A 26081-nucleotide genomic window follows, 5' to 3' on the forward strand; every position below is an offset into this window, starting at 1 on the left:
TCCTACAGCTTGGCACTGTGCTATTATTCTGTGTGTAAGGCATCAATTACAATACCTCCCCTAAATGAAAGGTGCCCCAGGCAGAGGAAATGTCACACACCTTTCTCTCCACCTTTTTCTAGAAGGCAGGAGTAAAGAATGCAGCCCTGTGGAGTCCCCATTTCTAACTGGAAATATCAGCTTAGCTGGGTGCCACAGCTGGCTTTCACGTGGTGAAATGGCATTTGAAGTCAAGAATCCTGCTATTTTCAGCAGTTCTTTGTCAAAAACAAAACAAAAAAACCTGCTCAGTTCTCTTCAAGATGAAAAGCAGCCACCACAGGTGGGAGAAGTTAATAAAGTCACTTGCTGGCAGTTCCACATCCAACAGGCAGCTTCTGTGCCTGGGTGAGGAGTAGGGCTGGGGGGTTCATTCAGGGATTTCTGTGTATTTATCTACACCCTCAGTTTCTGATTTCTGACCATCTGGCTGTATTCTGCCAAGTAAGCTACTACAAATATTAAAATAGAAGTCATGCATATGGAAAATCCCTCAGGTGCACAGTGGCTGTTCTAGATGAGAGGGAAGCACAGAGTTAATGTCCCTTTGCTATGTACAGAGATGTGTGTTCCCCACGGGAGCCCTCACAGGCCTGGCTCCTGTGTTGGGGAGCTTTGTACACTGCTCCTTCACAATCCATTTCTCTGGAATGCTCCCAGTTACAGCAAGTGCCATCAGGGGTCCATATCCCTCCTCTTCCCACCTCCTTCCCTGGAGCACCAGCAGGTGGATGTGGAGTTTGTAATGAGCTCTCTGCTTGGTTCAGGGAAGAGTTGCTAAAGGGGTGCCCAGGGAGCTGAGGCTCTCAGGGCTCAGTGCTGTGTGTCACAGGATGCTTTGTGAAATGTGACTGCTGCTGTTCCCTGTGTTCAGATGTGCAAGAATTGAAATATTTTAATATCTGCTCGGGATAGTTATGGTTGTTGTTATTGGAATGGTTGTTAGTAGCGAGATTTGTTGCTTCAGTGCATTGACAGCTCCAACCTCTGAGCTTTTATCAGCTACTCTGGGCTTGGCCAGCTGGAATTGAGTCTCTTTCCTGGTGTTTCCCCATGGATGTGCCTCCACCTGTGGATTTGGGTTTCTAAGTGGTCATGCTGCAGTTCAGTGGGTCACTGCACTTCACCTGAGTTGTCTTCCCTCATATGTTTTTTTAGCCAGATGCAAATAGGAAGCCTGGTTCACTGTAGAGCTGGAAGGAGGTTTGAGGAGCAGACATACTCTCTGGCTGGGTGGTTTCTTTCTGGTGGTTGAACATACCTGTTTATAATTTGAGTGGAACATGAGATGACTTTAAAAGCACACCTGTCAGGGCTAAAGCCCTGGGAAGGTGAAGGTGTTGAGCTAATATGGCCCAGGTGCCCAATGGTAACACCTGAGACTGTCATTATCAGTGATAATCAGTGCTAATCATCATCTTAGCTGGGGTGCCACCTTTCACTGCCTTTTCTGATGGTTTTTTCCTTTTTTTCCAGGACTTCTACAGGAGTCCCTGTTGCTTTGGGAAGCACAATGACCATCTCAGAGCTCTGTTTGGAGGAGAGGGTGTAGAAAGTCTGCTGCCACTGCACTCTCTGGAGGTATGAAGGATTTGTGGGGCAGGTGTGAGATATCAGCTGTCATTTTTCCACAGCTTCCAGTGGGTTTAATAGTCACTGGCTCTTTCTTCCAGCCTTCCCTCAGCTGGAGAAGCACAGAGGCCATAAACCTGTGGTGGTCGGGTCCAGCAGCTGGGAAGCAGCAGGTCTGTCCAAACAGCATAGCTGGGGCTGCTGAGCTACAGCTTGTGCCATCCCACTGTTCTGTGGCTCGTGCCTCTGTTCCTGGGCGATTCCAGACTCCTCTGTCCCGAGCCTTCCTGCTGTGGAGGTTTCCTCCTGCAAATGAGCAGGAATTCCTGGTGTGGGAGGTGAGGTCAGAAGGAGAAACAAGCCAGCTAAACGCCCTTGAGGAGGCTTCTCCCGCTCTGTGCGCTCACGGGGAGGGGCCCGCCCAGCCTCGTCATGTTACAGGTCGTGTTCCAAGGTGCCCTGTGCCTCTCGGCTCTGGTATCCGATATCCGATAGCAGCCCGGCCTTCCCGGGGTGTACTTGTGCTGCTCTCGCTGCACCCTGGGCTGGATGCTCTGCTGGGGGCTTCTCTCTGCACTGACTGGCTTTTAGCGCCAGTGAGGCTGAGGTGCAGCGAGTCCTGACCTGTGATCCTCTGCAGAGGAACTGTCTGATCACTGGGTCCTATTTCTCCAAAAATCCCCCATCCTCGGGTTTCAACTTCTAAAGTCCTTTTCCTTGCTTAGATTTTACAGCGTGATGGCATTTTGCAGCCGTTTTTGAGGGAGAATCTATTGCCTATTCATGTTTCACCTCCGGTTTTGGGCTGAAAATGTCAGGAATAAGTTATCTGAGTCTCTGACTGTTGAGTTTGGTGCTTCACTGCGTCATGTTGCCGAGGGCTGTGTCTGCTCAGCAGTGGAATTTGAGTGGGGTGGAATGAGCACAGTGCCTCCAACCAGCCGTCCAGCCTTTTGTGTCCTGATGTTCCTGGGTGGTATTAGCAGGAGCAGTACAAAGGAATTCCTAAAGGAATTGCAGAAAGCAACCTAATAACGATTTTAAAACCATTTGTGTACTTCCCTTGAGATGCTGGTTACTGATGCATGTTTGAGTGGTAAAACCCAGGCAGGAGAGTCTGAGGGAGGAATCCTGATGAGGACAGTGAGAGGTGGATGGGAGCAGGGAGATGCTGAGGACGGGATTGTTCCCATTGCCTGCAGTTCCTGCCTCAGTTCAGCTGGAGCAGTGGGCATCCAGGCAGTGGGATGTGATTGCCAGTTAGCATCAGGCATGTTCTTTCAGCATGCTGCTTCTTTTTCCTTCCTTTCAGTGAGCTGAACCAGCTAAATCCTACTTTGTGCACAAAAGCATTTAAACCACCAAGGTATGGGAAGCTGCAGAGGCTTTCAATGAGAACGATTTTGCCCTAATGATTACAGATATAATGTAGGGAAGGGGGATAAGGGGAAGAATTGCCATGTAGACTCTGTAAGGCTCCTAAGACAGGCTCCTTTTCCAGAGGGGACTCTTCATTGTGAGACTCTCCATTGTGGCTTTACATGTCTGTATTGTGCTTTAATTATTGTGACTTTTGTTGGAGCTGCAAGTTGAATTTACTGCAGTAGGGCTGGGAAGCAGCACAAGGTGCTGGGTACAGCAAAGACTTGCCTCTGTCTCTGCCACTTACTAGGCAATATATTCTACCTAATAAATCTCCTCTCTATTTGTGAGAAAGAGTTACAACTTCTAGTAAGGTCTGTAAAAATCACCTAGAATGTATTGCACTGCTTGGTGTGGGGGATTTAAAAACGTTCCAATTTCTCTCTGTTACAGGTAAAAATGGTGCAGAAATACCAGTCCCCAGTTCGAGTCTACAAATACCCATTTGAACTCGTCATGGCAGTGAGTAACACTCAGCACTTTCCCTGCTCCAGCTGCTGAGGGCCAGTGGGAGGTGGGAGACTGCAGGTTTGGCTGGGTGTCTGTGACAGTCCTACTGCAGGAGCAGAGCCTCAACTCCCCTCCTTCAATATTCCAAGGAAAATAAGGATCAGTATCTCAGCATTAAGAATGGCAGCTTAGTTGTTAGAAGGGAAAAAAAAAAAAAAAAAAGAAAATCCAACTTTCTGCAATTATTCTTTGACAAGGAAGGAAAAAAAATTGGCATTGTTAGGCAGGGTGAGTTTGTGGCCACCTTCTTTGCCATATCACCAAATGCCACTTAGTTCAAAAATCTGTCTAGGTTTTGGTGATCCCAATCACTGTAGTATGGATGTATCTACAATTGGATTCTGAATAATACTGAGTTTTTTTATTTGGTTAAAGGCTAGAAGTCTTTGGAAAAAGTCTTCTGTGTTGTTTTTCCTGTTCACTCAGTGGTTGAACTGTCAGGAGATCTCTCTCCAAATCTTGTGATTTCCACAAGGGGCTTGAGGCCTGTCATGAAAGTTCATTCACTGGGATGCAGAAGGCTGATGTTGGCCATGGGAGCTGCTTTAGGCAGAGTTTCTTTGTGATATTCTGGATTTTGTCACAATTAGGTGTGAGTCAAATACCCTTCTCAAAGGATTGCTGTTGCATTTCAAGGGCAGCATTTGGGCATTGTTAGAGGAGCTTGCTTATGGAGCCTTGCAAGGCTTTGTTTTGTAATCTACTGGGCATTTCAGTCAGCTGTAGGGATCCTCAGGCTTGGTGTTTGCCACTTTTAGCCTGCTGCTTCCTCCATTGCCCGTTCCCAGTTCCTTTAGTTGATGGGAGCCCAGAATGAAGATGGGAAGCTGCAGCCCTTGCAGGCAGCTGATGTGATTACTGTGAATGGGAGAGCCTCTAGTGAGTTCCTCTTGACAATGTGGCCTCCTCAAGATTCCTGAGAAATACATGCCTTAAGATTTGTTTTATGCAAAACAGCCTCCAATCTTTTATTTCACCAGTTCAAACTGGAGGCATCACTTTGTTCCTCCTTGTGAATGAGGGAACTCAAAGGTAGCAGCAGCTGCTCTCTGATCATCAGATGAACACTGCTCTTCCTGACAGTTGAGCTCACTCCCAAACCCACCCCTTTTTTTCCCACTCTTATCCAGATTTGCCGTGTCTGTTCACAGCTAATCCAGTAAAATGCCACAGAATTGCCCTGACCCGCCTGGGGCTGATGTTTGTGGCATTGTTTTTTCCTGGCTGTGCTCTTTGCTCTCTTGGTGCATCCCGTGTGAGAATAAGGCACCTGCGATGAAGATCCTGGGAGCCTTTGCTCTATGCACACCTCTCCACATTCCTGTTGTTTCTATCAGCAGGATAAAGCTACCACCAGATGCTCCTCAGATTGGCTGCTAATTGAGGAGGGCTGCCTTGAGACAAATCCTTTGTAAGCTGGTTAGCACATGCCTAAGGCCAGGGGCTAGTGGGCTCAATTTATGAGCTTTCAGTTTTTCAGCAGAACTTAAAATTCCCTGGGAGTTGAGGGCTGGGGTTGTAAATGTCATCCTTTAGTTGTTCAGCAAATCTTAGCAAAGTTGTTAGTCCTCTTTCTTGGGAGCAAGTTCCTTTTCCAGGGTCACCCGGATGCTGTGGAGTAGGGAGCTGAGTACAGACCCCACTCCCCCGATGTCCTGTGAAAACCCCACGTTCCCAGCAGGATCTGCTGGTGTAAGGCAGCATTCCAGCCTTGTGGTGGTCCATGCAGGCTGAGCTGGATGCAGGCTTGGTTGCCACTGCTCCCGTTGGTGTGGGGGCAGCGTGGATCTCACAGAGCTGTCAGGTACCAGCTGTCAGTTGCTGGAAGTTTTGCAGGGAGGAGTGGGTGTGCAGTGAAGCTGTTTTGCTCCTCAACACGTGGCATTGCTGTTAATCTCCTTCACCATAAATCTGACAGCAGCTTCCTCAGCACTGAGATTCAGCTGCTTTCATCTTTTCCCTTCCAATTCTGTGTGGGAACCTTTGGAGTGCCGAGGTCTCAGGAAAGCAGAGGTTGCAGGGGTGACCCCAAGACACCCCCATGTTTTACAGATCCTGGGCACCCTTCAGCCTGGTACACTTGTGCTTAATTCCTCATTGGGGAGGATCATCCCTCACAAGACAGCCTGGACAGAACACAGAAGTAAGTTGGGAAAAGCACTTTTCCCTCAGAGCCTCCAGTGTTTGGACCCTACTATAGAAAGCAGTGGGTGTGCCTTGCTGACATAGGAGAGTTGGAGAATTAGGGTTGTCACAGCCAAATTTAGCAAACAGTTCCTTGCTTCCTGGCCTGGCTCACACAGGTGGTGTTTCCCAGGCCCTCTGTGGAGCCCACCCTCAGGAGCAGGAGTTCTCCTTGCACTTGTGCAGAGGCCTATGTGTGTGCTCCAGGGATGAGCTGGGGCTTTTCCTGCTGATACCTTTGTGTGTCAGGGTAATTGTCTCTGGATTTACACTCTGCCCTTTGCTAATGCTCCTGCAGTTTGTGTTGAGCATTTGCAGGCAGGAGATTTGAAGTGTAATCCAAGTCCTTGGAAGGACATTCCCCTCCTTGCTCCTCTTTGCCAGTCCTGTGCATCTGAGGAAATACAAAGGAATCAGCTTAACAAGTCTTTTCTTATCATTTGGGGATTCTGAATTTTTTTTTTTTTTTTTTTTTTTTTTTTTTTGTCCTTCCTTCTAAAAAAGGTTTAAGCAAAGGGTGGTTTTTTTCACACCTGCCCAGGGTCACTGTAGTCATTTCCATCTGCTTTGTTCCTAACTTGGATTCACATTAATGGATCAAAAGTATTATGTTCTTCAAACACTTATTCAGTGTCTGACATCTTTATCCCTTATACTTGAAAAGAACCTTGACTTCTGTTATGCTGTGCTATCTTGTCATATTTTTCCTTTCTATTTTATCTTTTTTGTCTGTGTCCTCTTTTAAATGGAGCTGCTCCTCCAATGGATTGTCCATGCCTCTCTGGGCCTCATCTTGTCTTCCCTTCAATTAGATCAGCAGATTTGACATTGCATGTCCTCTAATTTTATCTTACAGCCAAGACAATTCCCAAGTATAAACTTACTTTTCATTGTCTTTCTGTTGTAGTTGGAAAGCTAAAAGGGATTTTTAAAAATGTAATAGTGAATGAAGAATCCAGAAGGAGAGGTACCTCTGCCATATATGAGTGATGCAAATATTTGTGAGCCTTCTGTGATGTATTGTGGATGAGAATTTGGTTTGGGTGAGCAAGTCCAACATGGAGGAAAGAGCTGAGAGAGAGATATCCATTACATATTTAATGTTATTTGCAATGAGTTATTAGGTTAGATGAGATAGCTGTAGCTGGAGGGTTTCAGCTTTGAACGTGCTAGGGAGTTGTGTTCCTGGTATATTTAGTAGTGCCTCACCCCTTCATGCTCACAGTTGACACTGGCCATTTTCACACCCTTTAGAGAATTTATAGAATTAGGTCCCTAAAGCTACAGGTTTGGAATAACCCCCCAGAGACCTCACAGGGTCTTCTGTATGGGATGGATAATTTCAGCTGCTGCATTAGTGGTGCAGATGAGAAATCTCTGACAGCACTTGTCAATGATTTGCTCCTCTTGTCACAGTGCACTTCATGTCCAGCTCTCACTAAGAGCAGTTTATGGTTTCTGCTGCAACAGAGGGATCTTTCTGCACTACTATATGAAAATAAGTCATGACTTTGGGGAAAAAAGAGCAAAGATCAGGCATTGGGAGGTTTGCAGGAGCATCAGCTCCCATTGCCTGTGCAGTTGAATTTTGTGCTTGAGACAAAACTGCTGTGGAGCCCCACATGTGCCTGATGTGAGTCAGTGCTGCTTTCTGCTTGACCTCATTTCTTGGTGCTGCCCACGGCATGTGCTGACACATATCTGTGCAGCTGGGAGCCCAGCACACACACATGGAGAGCCTTGCTGTGTGTTTCTGTGCTGCCTGAGAGCTGCTCATCAGGCCAGGGCAATTCTGCTCCTGCAGTGACAATGTGCTGGGGGTGGCTCCTCTGGGGGTGCCTGTTTGGTGTGGGGTTTTTTTCATGTCCAGCATCCCTCAGAGACTCTGACAGACCTGTGGCAGCTCATGAGTTCCCTGCTTGGTCTGCAAGTGAAAGCTGCAAAATCTGTGCTCCTGTTTGCAATTCCCAGCAGCTCCCTGTCTCTTCTGGTTTTAGTGGCAATTCAGTGTTCTTTGAATCACAGAACAGTTTGGGTTGAAGGGACTGTAAAGCTCATCCCATCCCACCCCCTGCCATGGCAGGGACACCTTCCACTGTCCCAGGTTGCTCCAAGCCCTGTCCAGCCTGGCCTTGGACAATTCCAGGGATCCAGGGGCAGCCACAGCTGCTCTGGGCACCCTGTGCCAGGGCCTGCCCACCCTCCCAGGGAACAATTCCTTCCCAATATCCCATCTAACTGCCCTGTGGCAGGGTGAAATCATTCCCCATTGTCCTGTCACTCCATGCTCTCATCCAAAGTTCATCTCCAGATTTGTTGGTCTCCAGTGTTCTTTACATTTAGTTGATCTGCAGTTTTTTATTTCACAGGTATGACAAAGTAGGAAAGTAACAGTGGATGGTTCTGCTTCAGCTCAGTACAGTTTGAGTGTCAGAGGTTCTAATGAGCTGAGTGACAAATTTAATTCAGGCTGCAAATGCTGCAAGTTTATTTGAAGTCAGAACTTCTCATGGAGTAAGCAGCAGAAATATTCTTCTCCATCATCTTTACTCTCTCATCCTGTACACAGGGTCATACCCATGAAAAGCCAACATCCATGGTCCCAAAGTGAGATCTCTTTGTCTTGTTCCTGACCCTCAGGAGCAGTCCCTATGACAGTCACTGGTTTTGGCAGTGGTCCTTAGTGCTGTCCCTCAGTCATCAGTCTTCTCTACACTGGCAAAGCTTCTGCTCCTTTCCAACAGCTGAGGATCTGCCTCAGGGTTACACACTAGAGTCACCACCCAGGACAACTAAAATCAAAATGCATCACTCTTCACAATCATCCCAACATTGTTTTGTGTCACCAGCGTTAGGAGGTTTGTAGATGCAGGTTTATTGAAAACAGCTCCTTGCTGTTTTGGCTGTCAGGCTTAGCTGCAGGAGAAGAAACTCTGGATGCTGGAGGTCAGGTCCTGACAGCCACAACTGCTCTCCATACACTTTTTCAAACTTATTTTCCTCTTCAGCATCAACATGCATTGTGTTATAGTTTTTAGATTTTAAGTAGCTTTATTTAATGACTTCTTCCTGTTGCCTTTAGTAGATTGAATATATAAAGAACTGCTTAAATCCTGGTGTGCTCTCATCCCTAGTGCTGTGGTGTCTTAAAGGGTTTGATATTTCACTGACTGATGAAGTGATGCTCCTGCAACAGAACCTCTGAGCCTCCTTTTGCTTCTTAACTCCCAAACAGCTCAGGGGTGTGCTGGCAGCAGATAAATGGTGTGAGAGCTGTACAATGCACAAGCAGGCTGATGTCTAGCAGCTCACATCAGCTCTGTGGGTTTGTGCACAGTGACAGCTCAGTGTGTGTGTTCACAGCCCAGCCAGGCTTCAAAGGCTGCTGCTGTCTTGCTTCCTAAGTGCTGCAGATTGTTTGTCAGGTCACCTACAGTGCCATGGCACTGAGGCACCACAGAGGACACTTTGGGGGGTTCCTGAATGCAGAGCTGTAATTACAGGCTGGAATAGTCCCATCTGGAGCTCCACGTTGTTGTCACTATTATAGTATAGTCACAGCCTGGTTTTAAATAAAGAAAAGTAGAATCTTAACTAAAATATTGGATACTGGCTCATAGCCTCTGTTTCCAAGTGTGAGCTCTGGAGCCAGGAGAGCCCTTGCTGCAGGGAAGCAGAGCAGTTGCTGGCAGCTGGAATCCTCAGAAGCAGCAGTGAAGGCACAGAGGGCTGTGTGGAGCAGCCAGGGAGGCTGGAGTGCAGCTCTCAGTGCAGCAGCTGCAGGAGTGCCAGGGGAGAGGATCCTGCTGCCCTCTGTGTCCCTGGGTGGCTGCAGGTGACACAGGGAAGAGCTTTGCAGTGTGTCCAGTGCTTGGAAGCTCCTTTGCAGCTGCTGTGATGCAGGTGATGGCACAGCTTTTAGGTACTGCCTGAAATGGTATTGCTGGGTGGCAGGACCCTGCAGATGGAGAGAGAATCAATGTGCAGGAGGGAAAAGTGCTTCAAAACAGGTGTTCTTTGGTGGTCAACCCATGCCACAAATGACATGAAATGTCTTGATAATAACCTAAGCAGTAGTTAAGAAATCCCTGCAAAACAGGATTTGCTTTGATTGTTATAGATTATAGGTATATGTTATAGATTTTTATTGATCTATAGATTGTTGGGTATATAAAACTTGACAGTTCCTCCTTGGATGTGGATGGTGTGCCTGCACCCATGGGCTGTGCCAGCCATTGTAAAGAAGGCAGCTTCCCTTGTCCCTGCTTTTTGCCATGTTTGGAAGGTGAGTTTGCTGTGACTGCCAGAAGCTACTGGGTTAACATTTTATGCACTCAGAGATAATCTAGTGTTGACTCAAGACATGATGCTTCAGTGTGACTTGAAGGCTTGAAACTCTGCTGTCAAGATACACTAAAAATATCCCCATATCTTCCTGCTGAGCAGCAATTGGCACCAGGAGCCTGGGAGTGATGCTGTGTGTGTCAGCTGGGCTGGCTCTGCCCTGGGCTGCTCAGCCCTGAGCCCTGCCCCTCCTGCCTTGGCATGGAGCAGGTTGAGAGTGAGCAATAGCTGGGGAAGGGCTGACATTCCTCCTGGGATTGTGGTGTGGGATGGTTCCCTCAAGCCAGCAGAAAGTGTTTGGTGAGTGCTCTTTGTCACAGCTGCTTTCTGGGAGGCACTGATGGAAGAGCTGCTTATTCTCTGGGAGCTCTGGAGCACTGCTGGCAGCATCTGCACATCACACTCAGGGTGTTTTGTGGGGTGACAGAGGTCTCTGAGAGCTTTGCTGAGCACTGCTCAGACTCCATTTGTGGGCAGGATGGTGCTGGCACTGTGGACTGAGAAGGTTTACTCTCATTCCAAGGGTCTGTATGGGTTTCCTCACCTTCTCCAGCTGCAGCATGGGGGTTATTTCCTGCATAAGGAGACACCTCCAGCTCTGCTATATCACCTTCATCTCATCCTCCAGCACTGACCAAAAGACCCTTCTCTACTGAAGGTGCAGAAGACAAATTAAACTCTTCAGCAGGGACTGAAAGAGGTGGTAAAATTTAGAATCATAATTCATTCTTACATCTCAACCAGTATGGACTTGTTTTAACTGCTAAGCACAGTGACCTGCCCAAGTCTGACCCTGAATGATGGCCAATTTGTATAAATTCTCACAGAGCTTCTGGCAATGACAGAGTGTCCTTCCAAGTAGCCATTAGTTTGTGAGCCAGCCTGTTTGATTTTGGGGTGAATCATCAAGCAGTAAATGTGTGATGTGACACTTGGCTGCTGTGTTTTGCCCTTTCAGGTGTTAGTCACACCAGATCTCTGCTTCCTTGCCTTCCCATTTTGGTTTCTCTCTCTCCACACTGGGCTGTGGCAAGCAGTGGTTCCTGGATAAGGTGTCACTTCCACAGCTTTTTGTAAAGGTCAAAGCCTTGTGCTGTTGGTGCCCCTGCTCCACACAGAGTTCCTTCTCCCAGCAGAGGAAAGAGAAGGCTGCAGCAGGACAGCTTGAATGGGATATTGTTCCTGCTCAGACAGGAGGTCAGGCACGTTGGTGGCTTCCTGGGAGGGCTTTGTGCCTCTATTGCAATGGATGCTGCTGCTCCCTGAATTGTTTCTTTCACCCAAATCTGAAGGAATGAGGCCAATTATTGGCTGTAGTCCAGGCAGAGATAACACTGGGTCAATGTTTGTAGCTGGATGCTGTTGTCCATGCACTTCTTACTGGTAAATCTTTTTTCCTCTGGCCAACAGAAGTGTTTCTTTTTTTTCTTTGGGCCCCAAAGACTTTTGCTGTGCATACTCTGCACCTACTTGAAGTTCTCTTTTCCCTGAATCAGTGCCTTTCTGTATGCTAAATATGCATTTGGTCCCTCCCACATTGTTCCTTGTATATTTTATCTCACTTGTGGCTAGTGGGAAGCTGGTATCTGATCTGTTCAAAGCACGTGGATTATTGTGTCTGGTGTGTGCAGACTCTGTGCTTCCCTTCAGCACTGAGACCAAGCAGTGGGAGGGACTGCAGGATGAAGTTGTTTTTTCCTAGAAGGCCTGAATTCTGCAGAGAAATATTTATGTATCATTAGAGCTGCTCAAAAGCTGCTCCAAATGCATCTCTTCTTACTTAAAAGTGATGAGATGTCTTCATCTTGCTTCTCATCATCTCTTTTCAAAGGGATGATGATTTGGGCATCTTCAGCTCAAAATCTGGTATTGTGCCTCTTCCTCACTTCCCTTCCTCTGAACACAGGGATTCCTTTTTCCTGGCAACCTGCACATGGCTGTAACATGACCTTGAGGAATCTCATTAATTAACTCAGATTTAAACATTGTCTGATGATGGAAATTTGGAGCCTTTTAGCACAAGGATGAAGACTTCTCCTTGTCACATATTCGTGTAATATTGGCTATAAATTCTGTCTGTATCAGGTGCATCACAATTGAGTTTCTTTGTGCTCCACACAATGCAATGTCCCCCCCACAGCTTTTGTGCTCTTGGAGGTCCCATTTCACAGAAGCTGCCTCTGGAAGCACATGAAACCACTCAGCAGGCTGGAGGGAAGTGCCTGGAGGTGTGCAGGGGGTTTGGCTGCTGAGGTGTTTTGTTTCCTGCAGTAATTCAGTGGTTACACATCCCTGTTGTTGTGCATTGCTGAGGCCTCTGTGGTGTAATTGATTTCAAGGTCACTTCCTAGAAAACCCTGCCAAGGAGAAACGGAGTAGCTGTTGGAAAGATCCTGCCTGCTGGCCATGTGGGTCTGTAGGAGCAGCTCTCCAAGGGGAGGGACAGGAGCACTGGCACTGTCTGCATCTCTGACAGCCTGGAGCTGGCACTGTGCAGGACTTGCAGGGGAAGGGGCTGAGCAGGTGGAGTAGGGAGGTGTAGAGGAGGGCAATTTCTTCTTTTCTCTGTGGCTGTGAGGATTTAGAATGTCACTTTTGGGTTTGACACTTGTGGTTTTGTATAATTTGTTCTTTTTCAGCATCTGGCTGACCTTTGGAGTACTCTCTTCTCACAGGTGTGAGGTTTGTATTGGTTGCTGAGTATTTAGCCAACAGTTTAGAACACTTCTTGCATTGTTCTCAAGCCCTCTTCTCACAAGCTGATTTTCACTTTTCACAAATGATCCATTTGGGATGGATATTTACCAGACCAGGTAAAACTGCTTGGATGCATTTCCCAGGAGATCACAGGGCAAAGCTTGGGCAGAGCACTCTGCTGATTTCACAGTCAGCCATGTCACTGGTAATGATTGCTCCTTGGAATTAATCATTTGTCAGCTTCAGTGGCACTAAGGGGTCTTTGTTGGGGTGCAGAGGTCACTGGAAATGTCCTTATTCTAGTTTGGGCTCCCTTCAGTATGAAAGGAAAATCTGACAGTATTGAACCTTTGAGATCTTTGACTTTCCTGCCTGTTTTAACTTCTCAGCTAGAAATTGTTTCACCTGTATTTTTTTCATTTAATTTCTTCTTTGTTGATTTTTTTTCACTCTAATGAACTGCATCTAAATGCTTCTTTTTTCTTTACATTTAGATGCACCCAATAGTTCTAAGCAAAAGATCTTGATGATTTCAGATTCCTGGTCCCTCTGTCTTCACTCAGCCCTCTTGTGAAATTTAATGTGTAATTTCAGTTTCAGGACTGCAGAGATTTAAATGACACAGTCCACTACAAAAAAGCACTGATTTTTGCAGCAATTCTTTTGTTAGAAAGCTGGGGAAAACCACCTTGATTTAGGGAAGGACATTGGTGGGCCTAAGCCAGCACCTCTTGTGGAATGTTTTTGGGTTTGAGGTGTTAATCCCTGTGGGGTTTAGAAGGGGGGAGAGAGAGTGGCTTTATGGCACCATTAATTTTATTATATATATATATCAAATACATATCCTTTAGTCATCCCAGTGTCTGTGTGAAGTGCAGACCCACAGCAGAACTGTAACACCCAGTGCTGGCACAATGCTGCTGTTGTTCCTTCTGGGAAAGGAGAGACAAATCCTAGTTCCTGTATCCTGCCCAGTGCAGAGTTCCTGCAGGAAGGAGCTGAAAGAGCAAGAGCAGGCCAGCCAGAGCATTAAAACAATTCATACTAAATACTCCTTGCCTTTCATTTCTCTGGGATGTTCTGTTGCCCACTTGGACTCTGCAGAATCCAAGAGGACTCCCTAACAGCCTTGTGATGGCTTGAAAAAATGCAGCATTTCCCTGTGTTTATAACCTCCCTCAGTTTCCCTGTTGGAGCAGCAAAGGGCTGTGCACAGAGATGATGATTTTGATAAGAGGATGCTGGTGCAGAAATAGGTTCCTCTCCTGCCCAGCTCAGTCTGCAGGGATGGAAGGTCTGGGTGCTCTGGGACAGCTTTGCTGTGACTGCAGCGTGGGGCTTCAGCTGTCCTTCATGTGATCTCAGGCATCTTCCCTGCTGTATTTTTAGAGCTGTTGTGCAAAGAAGATTAGCAAAGGACTTAATATTGATGTGGATATGGATTCTTTCTCAAATATGGCAATGCTCCCCCTGTTTAGGCAGTGTGTTTGGGCTCATGTCACAGTTATATCACCAGGCTGTGCACTGCCATGTGCCTCTGCCCTGGCCTCTCTTCACACTCCAGATGTTCTTTAGCTGACTGAAAAAGTGGCTGCACTCTTAGTCCTGGTCTAGTTTTGCTGGATCTAATGACAGTTTATTAGGGAGCCTGTTTCCAGGTGGATCAAGTCCATAGTTAGTGGAGAAAGAAGCAGCTGGGAGTTGAGATCCAGTGGTTTCCCTTCAGGTGGGAGCCACAGGCACCTGGATTCAGTGGTGGTTTCAGACTGGCTCTTGTGGTCTCTCTGTGGTGAGGGGGCACTTACAGGTGAAGCTGTTCAAGTGAGGCCTTTGGAGGGTCCTGATCCCACTAGATCAGCTCTTGTTTGTCTGGAAACTCCTTCAAACGGTGCTGGCACAGCTGCACTACTGAAAGAGCAGAATCGTGGAATAGTTTGGGTGAGAAGAGACCTTAAAAGCTCATCCAGTCCCACCCCCACCATGGGCAGGGACACCTTTTGCTATCCCTCCAACCCCATCCAGCCTGGCCTTGGGCACTGCCAGGGATCCAGGGGCAGCCACAGCTGCTCTGGGCACCCTGTGCCAGGGCCTGCCCACCCTCCCAGGGAACAATTCTTCCTAACATCTGATTAAAGTGTGTCCTCTTTTAGTTTAAGACCCTTTCCCATTGTCCTTTCAAACTGTCCACCCTTGCTGTGGAGTTTTTTGGGGCAGCCTTCTCCCAGGGAGCAGCTTTCAGTGATACTTTTTGCAAGTGTATTAAGGGTACATGTATACTGTGACATGGGCTAACTGCTCAAAAACAGTTGCTAAATATTCTGGTATCCCAGTGGCCTCTGAAAGTGTTCTCAGAATGCACAGTCCAGCCACTTGGGACTCCAGTAACTTAGAATGGGTGGCCTGAAGAGACACATTTTGTATGAAGAGACCACAAAGTGAAGGCTTTGGCCTCAGGATAGCCCTGGATGGTGGTTTGGAGTCTGGAGGGCCAGGAGAGGGCAGGTGGAACACAAGTGGGATATGCTCTGCCTGAGCAGATGAATGGGCTGGCAAGTGCAGGGAAGAGAGCAGGTACTGAGGTGTGCAGCCCTCCTGGGGCAAAGGGCACTGGGGAGGATGGCTGGCAGTGTCCTGTGGCAATTAATGCCTGACACAGATCCATGAACTCCCATCCTAACAGATTAACCTGCCTAAAGCAGTGAGTGAGCTTCTCTTGGCTGGAGCCAGCTGGATCTCTGTTGGAACAGTCACTTACCATGGGAATTTTGGATTTATCTGAACTAGTGTTGATATTCCTGTGATGAGGAGTGAAAAGCACAGGTAGAAGAACACAGGAGAAGCTCTCTGAGAAGTGAGGCACAGCAAGCAGGACTGGGAGAGCAAGGTTTCAAACCTGCCTGCTTTGTTCTGGCCAGGACTCCAGCTGGCAGCTGCCTGCACTTCCCTCCTGATCCTGGAGCAACATGATAATCTGAAATAACTTCTTTCCCATCCAGAGGTCTGGGAGCAGGAGATATGGAATGTGTCCTTAAGTGCCTGGGCTATTTTGGGAGCAGGGGACATGAATCTGTGCAGGGGCATCCAGGCTTTGCATTGCTGTGTTAATGGGGAGCTGACAGCCCAGCCCAGCTCCAGCATCAGCACATCAATGTTTGCTTTTGGGGCAGAGAACTCATGAATTTTTCTATTTTCCTGTGCTGTATAAAATGATGGTGTCTTCTGAAGATGGGAAGATGACAGCAGTTCCTAGAGGAGTTGCCTTGGAATGATGGCAAAAACATCTTACAATGGAAATGTGAAGCTCTAAGAGTCCAATGGAAGAGCACAGGTTCTCTTCCTGGAACAGCTGCAGTGGAATTCTGGGCAGACTGTGCAGCTACATATTTGCAACAGCAACACAACATGCAGGAGGTTTTTCAGAAATCCAAGGAAAATGTTCCATCCTGCAAACATCTTAGAGTATAATAAGAGATGAAGTTAGGAAGGAGCAGCAGCTGTAGGTATTTATGCAAGTTAACTTCACTGCAAGTGCCAGGGAAGACTGGATTTCTGCTGGAGCTGCTAAAGCAGCTTTGGAGAAAGGGCTTCTCAGAGGGATGTGCTATTTAGAACAGGGAAGTTTTCAGAGCCAGGACAAAATTGCTTTAGAAATTGATAAATTGAGGCAAAGTGAGTAGCCATTAATTACCTTGATAGCATAAGGCAACCAGAACTGTTTGGAACATCACATTTCAAGGTTTCATACAAACAGTATTGACCCAGAGATTATAAAATTCGAGTCTTTAGCCAGCAGAAATCAGCAGAGCTGTGTTTGCTTTTGCTAGTTAGGAGCTTCCTGATGTTGAAGTGATGATTCCCTTCCTAGTATTCTTCAACAACAGGATTCTATTTCTACTTCATGTGTGAAGGAAGAGTTCTGTTAGGGCATGCTTGGCTGGTGACTGACAAAGTGCTGTCCCTGCTTGCACCTACTCTGAAAAACTGGGGCCGGTTCAGGGGCCTCTATTTTGTTGGACTTTCACTGTAAGGTAATTAATTGATTCAGAAAGAGTTAAAATTGATTCACCCAGAAGCTGAAACTTGCTTCATTTTCACTTGTAGGCCTACGAGAAGCGCTTTCCTACCTGCCCAGAGATCCCAGTGTTCCTGGGCAGTGAGATCCTGCACGAGTCCAGGAGCGAGGACGGCCATCCACGTCATTGAGCGGAGCTGCAAGCTGAACGTGGATGCTCCCAGGCTGCTGAAGAAGGCAGGTGGAGCCCTGGGAGCTGAGAGGCCTGCATTTTGTTGGATTTCCTAAAGTTGCTCTTTTCTCTCTTCAGATTGCAGGGGTAGATTACGTCTTCTTCATCCAGAAGAACACGGTGAACTGGAGGGAGAGAACCCTGCGCATCGAAGCCCACAACGAGACCTTTGCCAGCCGGGTGGTGGTCAGGGAGACCTGCAGCTACTCTGTGAGAGTCTGCTGGGGCTGCCTGTGCTGGGAGGGGCAGCTGTGCACTCACACACAGGGCAGGTGCCTGAAGGGCTCTGAGCACCCCTACAACACTGGGCTGCCATTAGAGGCTCTGGGGCTGGAGGCTGTTGGGTCCTGGGTGTGTTCAGCTGCTTTGGAGGAAGGGCCTGGAGAGACAAGATAAGGAGGAATGGCTTCCCACTGACAAACTGGGCTTTGGGAAGGAATTCTTCTTGTGAGAGTGGTGAGGCCACTGTGAGAATGGCTGCCCCTGGGTCTGTGGCAGTGTCCAAGGCCAGGTTGTTCAGGGCTTTGGGCAGCCTGGGATAGGGGAAGGTGTCCCTGCCCAAGGCAGGTGGTGGAACAAGATGGGCTTTAAGGTCTTAATGATCATAAAGGTCTCTTCCAACATTGTGATTCTGTGTGTCCATCCAAACCATTCTGTGATTTCAAAGGGCTTGAGAAACTTCTTCAGGTTGATTGTGTTTCCCTGCTTGGAGTGAAAGTGGAAAGTAGAATTGGTGTTCCAGAACTGCTGGCATTTCCTCCGTTTCTTTTTGATTGAAATTCAGGCTAACAAAAACATCTAGAGCTTGGACATGTCTAAAAATTTGGCTATCTAGAATTAAACCCTACTGTTCATTATTATAAGGGCCTGAGTGAAGTCTGGAAATTCATTTTGCCACAAATAAGTGAAAGTTTTAGCATCTTGTTTGTCATTATTTTCATGCTCTAAAGATTTGGAGAAAGGACTAGAGGCTTACTTGTGGCCTGGGCTGTCTGCCTTTGTGGCTGTTCCTGTGCTGTTTCACTGTAATGGTGCTCTGAGGGCCCAGCCTCAGCTGTTTCTGGAGGCAATCAGATCCTGCTTGTTGTTCCTTACACAAATGTCCAGATCCTGTTACTTACCTGCCCTTTTGGCAGCTGGACAGCTTCTTGGGAGTAAGCAGGCTGTAAGGAGCTTCAGGCAAGAGGAGTGGAAAAGCTGTGAACATTTTGGATGGTGAGGGTGCTCCTGAGCCAGAGATCCCTTGGTGGCTGCATGAGGCTTCCTAAAAACTGCTGTAAATCAAACTTCCATCATCATCAGAGGCACTGACAGGTCTGAAATGCTCCCAGGTCAACTGTGAGATTGTTGCACTTGCTGATTTTGGCTGTGTCCTTAGGAAGGAAACGTCAGCATCTGGGCTTTGAGGGGAACAGGGTGGGAGCTGCTGGCTGCATCCTCAAGATGGTTCCCTGCTCTATTTTTACCAGTTCCCTTTTCCCTGCCAGAGTGCACCGGAAGCAGGTTTATTCTCATCTTTCCTTTTCTGCAGTGTTCTCTGAGGCAACTTGGAGAAATATGATCCTGCTCCTGCAGTTACTTAATATCTCCCCAGGGAATTTGTCTTTTATGGTATCTTTGTGTGGGGGCTGGAGTTGTTTTTCTTTCCTGTCAGTTTGTGAACAGCAGCACCTGCAGAGAGAAGGCAGAGCCTTCTCAAGGAAGGGTTAAGTTTAAAAGAGGAAAAGATTCTACCATGTAGAGAGGAACAGAGGGGAAATAAGGGAAAGGTGTGTGTTGAGCTGAAGAATGGGGAAACTCCCTGCTCTGCCATGTCCCCAGTGCTTTGGGGAAAGGCTGATGTTTGTGGCTGAGTCTCCCATCCAAAACTAAAAAAAGAAAGCAGGTTTGCAGTTTTTCTTATTTGCAGGTGTAGGAGTTTAAATTGCATGTTCCACAAGGCCATCCCTGTCTTTCCATAAAGAGACTTGACACGATGGGTTGAAGTTGGGCAGTTGCACTGCTATTTTGTGCAGCTTTTGCTATTACAGTTCAGGTCTGCTGGAGCAGGGATGGGTTCAAATCTTGATTTCCTTGTGCATGTGAAGAATGTTGGCTTAGCAAAAGTTTAGATGTCCAGTTCACAATGGGTTCTCCCAATGGAAATGAACCTGGCTGGTCAATCCAGGTGTGGCAGTGCCTCCTCTGCCCCCCTCTCTGTAGCTGTGGAGGTCAAACAGCCATGAACCATGTGCCACCATCCCTCCTGTGTGTTCCCCCTGCAGGTTCACCCTGAGAATGAGGAGTGGACGTGCTTTGAGCAGTCAGCCTCTCTCGACATCAAATCCTTTTTTGGCTTTGAAAGCACGGTGGAGAAGATTGCCATGAAGCAGTACACCTCCAACATCAAACGGCTGCCAGAACTGCCCAGCTCCCCTGCTTGCCTTTCAGTGTAGTTCTGTGCCCCTGCTGTGCCTCTGGAATCCCTCAGCTGGGCAAAGGAAGGCAGAGAGCACAGAAGGATCTGCTGGCTGGAATGTGTCTGTGCCAGAGGAGGATGGCAGTAGGTGCCAGGCTCTTTGGACACTGAGGACAATTTTTGTGCTGGAAGGGAAAGTTCTGGGTGAAAATCAACCCCTGTGTGCGGGAGACTCCTGGATTCTTTGTATCAGGGTGGACGCGAGGAACGAGACTCAGACGCTCTGTAAATGCTAAAAGCTACAGTTGCAGTTTATTATAAGGGAGTCTGCTAGGAGCTGCTCGACACAGCCACGTGCAGATTAAAGAGATAAAAAGGGGGAGAGAAAGAGAGAAGAAGGAGGGTAGAGAGAGAGAGTAAAGAAGGTAAAGAGGGGAAGAGGAAAAGAGAAAAGAGTAATGGGATAAAAGGGTATTGGGGTAAAGGGAGAGGGAGAGGAGAGGAGAATGGGAGAAGAAGAGCAAGGAGTAAAGATAGGAAGAGAAAGAGAGGAGAGTGACTTCCCGTTTGTAACACAATAAATTCACTTCCATCATGAATATTCTAATCCCTAAGAACCAATCCAATACAAAATACTAATTCTATAGCATTTACATATAACCTATAGGAAATCTTACATTAGCATAGCATGTGACATTCTAAACTCTAAGATCTAATTTTGGGTGCGGGTCAGTCTTTTGTGTCTTTTGGCCTTGCCCTCTGGCCAAAAGCATTGTTTAGTTAAGAGTGGATTAGCTTCGGTGAGCCATCCTATTGTGTTTATGGTAATTCAGTAACTAGGGCTTTCCTGTTCTACCTTCCCCAACAATTCCCAGAATCTGAGCATTCATATTTGCAAGATTCCTCAGTTTCATCTTCTCCAACATCTCCCCCGTTTTGTTCAACAATTAATACATTGGATATTGCTTTGATTAGTATTTGCAGGGTACAAATATTAAAACTAAAATTAATACTACTAGAATACACAAACTTATTTTAAACAGAGTTTCTTTAGCCAAGAGGCAAAGCCTTAGCTTTGAACAAACTGTTTAGCTAGGTAGTAACTTTTTATAATTTGGTCAGCTAAATTTTTTAAATTCTGCAAAATGTTTTTATAAATTTATGCAGCAAATTTGTGAAAATTTTTATATGTGTTAAATAGACAGATGATATCATAGCTCGCGGATTTGGCTAAAGCAACCCAGGCATTTATCTTAGGTTGATTTACAGATAAAGTTTTACTATAAAAACTAAAACAAAGGAAGAAAATTAACATGCATTTGAGCAAACGATAAAATTCCGTTTTTTTTTTTTTTTTTTTTTTTTTTTCTTGAGGTGTTTTTGAGTTTTTAACCAAAACCGGGGGTGTTATGCCATCAATTTTATTGGAAACAGAATAATCGTATAAATTATATACAGATTTCGAAACACAATTTAAGCATTTATTGCTTCCTATTAAAAGCAGCCGGAAAAATAGAAGGGTAATATCTCCGAGCTCGGTAATATGAACACAAGTTTTGCAAGTTTATTTTGGCAGCCTTGGTCGCAGCCGACTCTTGATTGTATGATCACTTTCTTTCTCTTTTGGTTCTACAGAGATTGAAGAACCAGTGCTATCCAGAGGGCAAGAAACGTCAGTCGTACGCAGCCTTCTTTTAGCTCATTTTGGCCTGAGAATATTTTCATTTTCTTTGACATTTTCTGGTTCTGTAGACTTGGGAGAGCTTATTGTCTCAATAAGCTTCTTGGCTTTAGAGTGAATAACAGTACTGGAACTTTGGAAAAAATCACCAGTTTTCTGTAGTGTCCCTTGTTTCTTCTTAGCTGACTTTTTATTTTGAGTAGAATCTTGCCTTCTTAAGGGGTATTCTTTTCTAACAGATTGTGAAGTAGCCATCAGAGATCCAGCTTGATCACTGCAAGGCCCATCTTGTGATTTACTTGTTTCATCTGCATTTTTAGTATAACTACTTGCATGCTCCTTGAAGATTTCCAGGCATTGTTCAGAATTTTCTTCAAGATGTGCTCGTTCTTGAGAAAGGCACTCTTTGAAATCCACTTCCCGCTGAGCAAAATAATGCGTGAATTCTTGAATCACTTCTTCACGAATTTTCATTTCCAACAGTAAATTATTTTGCTTTTCAGTAATAAGTTTGTTCGTCAGCTCTTCTATCAGATTCACCAGCATCATGTATTTTTCTTTTGGCATAACAACTTCGTTCTCTATTTTCCTGCACTGCTTCTTCTCTTGACATACTGGACTGTTCCTCCATCTCTTCATCATCTTCATACACATCTTCCAAGGTTCTGTCCCATAGGATAGTAGCTCTTTTCCTTGGGATTGGCATTCTACTACATTAAGCAGTGATGAGTCTCCTGCTGATTTCTGGCCAAATGACAGATCTTGAGGAAGAACAGATGTGTCCATAACTAAAACTTTTGTGCAATGGCATGAGTTTTCCATTGATGTTTCCTCATTGCTGATGTTCACTATCATATACACCTTCCCTTTTCCACTGAAAAAGCCTTGAAGGAGATGAGTTAGCTTACTTTCCCGAAAGGCTATGTTCTGCTGCAACCTTCAAAGAATTCTTCTTGGGTTGTTTCAGATCCCGATCTGGAAGCCTTATTCATCAGCTACACAAAGCAGCAAAACTCGTATCGTCCTTTATAGGAAACATATTTGTTAGATGAGTGCACCCCCCAAACCCCTCAGCCCCTCCCGCGCAACCGGGATGCCAGCAGGGTGAGCCGGGGGGAAGCGGCCTCAGAGAGCGCACACACCGCTTCACGGCCCCAGGACCCCCGCCTCACAAACAGCGCAACCCCCGGGTGCCCCCCCGGCCGGTGCCCCCCCGGCCCGGCCCCGCTAGCTCACCGCCCCCCATCCCTGACCGCATGGCCCCGCGGCCCGGAGCTCCCCTCTCCACGTGGCATGGCCGAGCAGGGGGGATCGGGGAGCCAGCAAAGGTCTCCCTTCCCCTTCCCTCCTTGTTCTGAGAGAAGAGGCCTCCAGCTGCCCATGCTGTTTCTTCACGATCTGGATACAATTGTAACTTTTTCATGCCTGGATAAGATCCTCGATTTTTCCTAAGCTCTCCTGAATAGGAAGGAATAAAGCCTGGAGACTTCAGAAGTCAGCGCAATGAAGATAAAGTTGCTGGTGGGAAGAGATTGAAAAGATGCGAACTGATAAGTAGCTGAAAACCTTTTTGTGGGCTAAGGGAATGGTAACTTTACTAAAATTCCTTTAAACTGTGAAATATACGTGGGGAGGTTTGGATGCTTGAAAAGAAGAACCTTATTTTTTGCCTTGGAGAAAATAAGAGCTCTCTGTTCTGGGACTGAAAAGTGAACAGAGACATTTAATAGAGAAAGAGATGACTTTTGTGCCTCGGTGAATGAAACTTTCTCTGTCTTGGGACTGGAGTAGAGACAGAGACATTTGATAGTGAAGAAGATAAAGAGAATCTTGTTTTTCAGCAGCCTGCCTTTAAAAGGCATGTGTGTAACATAATCCATTGCACAGGTCTGAAAGGACTGTGACAGAATGGGAGGAAAAATCATAATCTGCAATATTTTTTCCTGGGCGGATGTGGATTGTGAAGGTAAAAGACGCCCCCTAAGCCAGAAACAAAAAGGGACTTTTCTCTCTTAAGTAAACTAAACTGATTATTTGAATGTATCACTAACTGAAGTACTCTCTGTATGTTTGTTGGTAAGAAATGCTGAATGAAGGGGAGAAGGAAACAATCTAGGAACCTTATTCTGAATATTTTTTTTCTTATCTAGATTTTTCTATTAAGAAAAGCTCAGCTTGGTAATGTTTTGTGAGACCAGATGCATTTTTTACATGAAAGCAATAAAATGCAAAGCTGACTGTAATCACTGAAGACAAAATTAAACAAAACAAGTGAGATTGTTTCAGCTGCCTTTGGCTGGGATGCTGTCACCTCTGCACGTAGCTGCCTCATTGAGAAAATATTTGCCAGAATAATCTGCTAATAGCAGCAGAGTACACAGCAGCACTAGCTGTATTCTAGCAGTGAGGTAATTTTTTCAAAGCACTTGTCTTCAAGCTGTGATCCAGGCTATGCCTGTGTCCTAGTTTGGACAAACTTAGGGGAAAAAACCCCCAGAAGAGCTCCCCAGGGAATAAACCCCCAATTCTTTATCCCACTGGACTTAAGAAAAAATATTTCACTCAGGGGGAAAAGTGGAAAAAACCTATTTATTAACACATACAAGGGAAACACTTCCCAGCACAGATCCAGATGACAAAAAAATTTTTCACCGAGAGAGAAAAAGAGACGTGGACGATTCGATCTTCACTAGAAGGACGAGATGCTTCTCTGGCCGGTGTCCAGAGGCAGCCGCAGGGTTCCTCCGGAGCGAGCTGGTGCTGATCCTCGGGAGGTGAGGGGGGGGAAAGGGAGAGGGGAGAGAGAGAAGAGAGAAAAAAAACAGCCAGCAAGCCTTAAACAACAGCGAGCTAAAACAAATAATTCAAGCAATATAAAGCCAAAAATCAAGAAAAAACAGCTAACTAACAAACCAGGCAACGAACTACTACCACAGCAGCGAAAAGCCACAAGCAGCAGCAGCCAGAGCCAAGCGAGCCACCGCAGGAAGAGAAAAAACCAAGGCCAGTCCACAGAGTCGAGCCCAGGCGGCCCCTCCCCCGGGAACAGACAGCTTCATGGCCAATGGGGGCAGGGTGAGGATTCAGTCAAAACACCAACCCAGGACATTCCACCCCTTATCCCATATCGTGATCATTGACACACGATTGGGATATACACTCATTAAACACAATAGAAACACTTCCTCTGACTTGCTCAAACCTTCAACATTTACATATTCCTTCTGTCTCATCCCACAGTCAGATCTCCCTGAGGTACAGCGGGTTGTTCCATCTTTCTGCATTATCCACCAAGTACATCCAGGTCCTTGAGCAAGGCAATCCCCGAATGGGTTTGCCTGTACTCGAGACAGGATTAATCCATACTGTCTTCCCTAGCAATCCTCTGACATGGGCCACTGGGACTTTGTCTCCATCTACTGTATTAAGGCACTCAGATTGGGCAGCCTGCTCGGTTGGTGGAACCTCGAGTGTTGACTAACCAAGTGGCCTTTGCCAATGCTGCTCCCAATTCTTAAAGGATCCCCCACCAAAGCCTTTAAGGTGGTCTTTAACAATCCATTGTACCTCTCCACTTTACCTGCAGCTGGTGCATGGTAAGGGATGTGGTACACCCACTCAATACCGTGGTTCCCTAGCCCAGGTGTTGACAGGTTATTCTTAAAATGAGTCCCATTGTCGACTCGATCCTCTCAGGAGTACCATGCCTCAAAGGACCTGTTTTTCCAGGCCCAGGATGGTGTTGCGGGCAGTGGCGTGAGATACAGGGTAAGTCTCCAACCATACGGTGGTGGCTTCCACCATGGTCAGGACATAGCGCTTGCCCTGGCGGGTCTGAGGCAGTGTGATATAGTCAATCTGCCAAACCTCCCCATACCTGTACTTGGACCACCGTCCTCCATACCAGAGGGGCTTCACCCGCTTGGCCTGCTTGATGGCAGCGCAAGTGTCACAATCATGAATAACTTGAGTAATGCTGTCCATGGTAAGATCCACCTCGGTCTTGTGCCCACTTATAGGTGGCATCCCTCCCCGATGGTCTGAGGCATCATGGGCCCATCGAGCCAGGAACAACTCTCCCTTATGTTTCCAATCTAAATCTATTTCCAACCCCCCTATTTTTGCTGCTTGATCTACTTGATGATTATTTTGCTGTTCTTCGTTAGCTCTACTTCTGGGGACATGGGCGTCCACATGCGAACCTTCACGGGTAGCTTGTCTAACCGAGTAGCTATGTCTTTCACTCTTCTGCAGCCCAGATTGGTCTTCCTCTGCGCTGCCAGTTCGTCTCTTTCCATCTCTGCAGCCATCCCCACAAAGCGTTGGCTACCATCCAGGAATCAGTGTAAAGATAAAGCTTTGGCCACCTTTCTCTTTCGCAATATTCAAAGCCAGTTGGACAGCTTTGAGTTCAGCGAATTGTCCTAGACCCTCCTTCTCCTTCATAGCTTCTGCAACCCGTCGTGTAGGCCTCCATACCGCTGCTTTCCATTTCCGATTTGTCCCCTACAATGTGACAGGAACCGTCGGTGAACAGGGCATAACGGATTTCCTCTGCCGGTAGCTGGTTGTAAGGTGGTGCTTCTTCAGCCCGGTCACGGTTCTTGTTCCTCGTCTGTCACACCAAAACTTTCTCCCTCTGGCCAGTTGGTAATTATTTCTAAGATCCCTGGCGATTTAATTTCCCGATCCGGGCGCGCTGTGTAATGAGGGCTATCCACTTGCTCCATGTGGCACTGGTGGCATGGTGGGTGGAGGGAACCTTCCCACTGAACATCCACCCCAGCACTGGCAACCGGGTGCCAGAAAGAGTTTTGTGCTTCTGTGCCAATCACCTCTGAAGCAGCTTGGACTCCCTCATAAGCAGCCAGGATTTCCTTTTCTGTCGGGGTATAATTACCTTCAAGACCCTCTGTAACTTCTGCTCCAGAATCCCAGGGGTCGGCCTCGGGTCTCACCTGACACCTTCTGCCACAGACTCCAAGACAGA

General features: G+C 46.7%; 1 protein-coding gene and 1 long non-coding RNA gene across 3 annotated transcripts in view; one reads left to right on the plus strand and one right to left on the minus strand.

Annotated features, from left to right (window-relative positions):
• The first annotated feature begins 1514 nt into the window (after positions 1-1514).
• On the plus strand, positions 1515-17021 carry LOC130259463 (uncharacterized). 2 transcript variants are annotated; one of them, XR_008841637.1, is made up of 4 exons: positions 1515-1620; positions 1713-1784; positions 3427-3495; positions 16870-17021. It is a non-coding gene; the product is annotated as an uncharacterized LOC130259463 (long non-coding RNA). The 2 variants fall into 2 exon arrangements; XR_008841638.1 differs by lacking the exon at positions 1713-1784.
• An 8481-nt stretch (positions 17022-25502) lies between these two features.
• Positions 25503-26081, minus strand: part of SEC14L5 (SEC14 like lipid binding 5) — a 19835-nt gene continuing 19256 nt past the window's right edge. Inside the window, exon 7 of the mRNA XM_056503684.1 lies at positions 25503-25597. Within this exon, the coding sequence (XP_056359659.1) occupies positions 25503-25597 (95 nt within the window). The remainder of the gene's footprint in view (positions 25598-26081) is intronic.

Source organism: Oenanthe melanoleuca, chromosome 14 (genome assembly GCF_029582105.1).
Source record: "Oenanthe melanoleuca isolate GR-GAL-2019-014 chromosome 14, OMel1.0, whole genome shotgun sequence".
Taxonomy (NCBI): Eukaryota; Metazoa; Chordata; class Aves; order Passeriformes; family Muscicapidae; genus Oenanthe; species Oenanthe melanoleuca.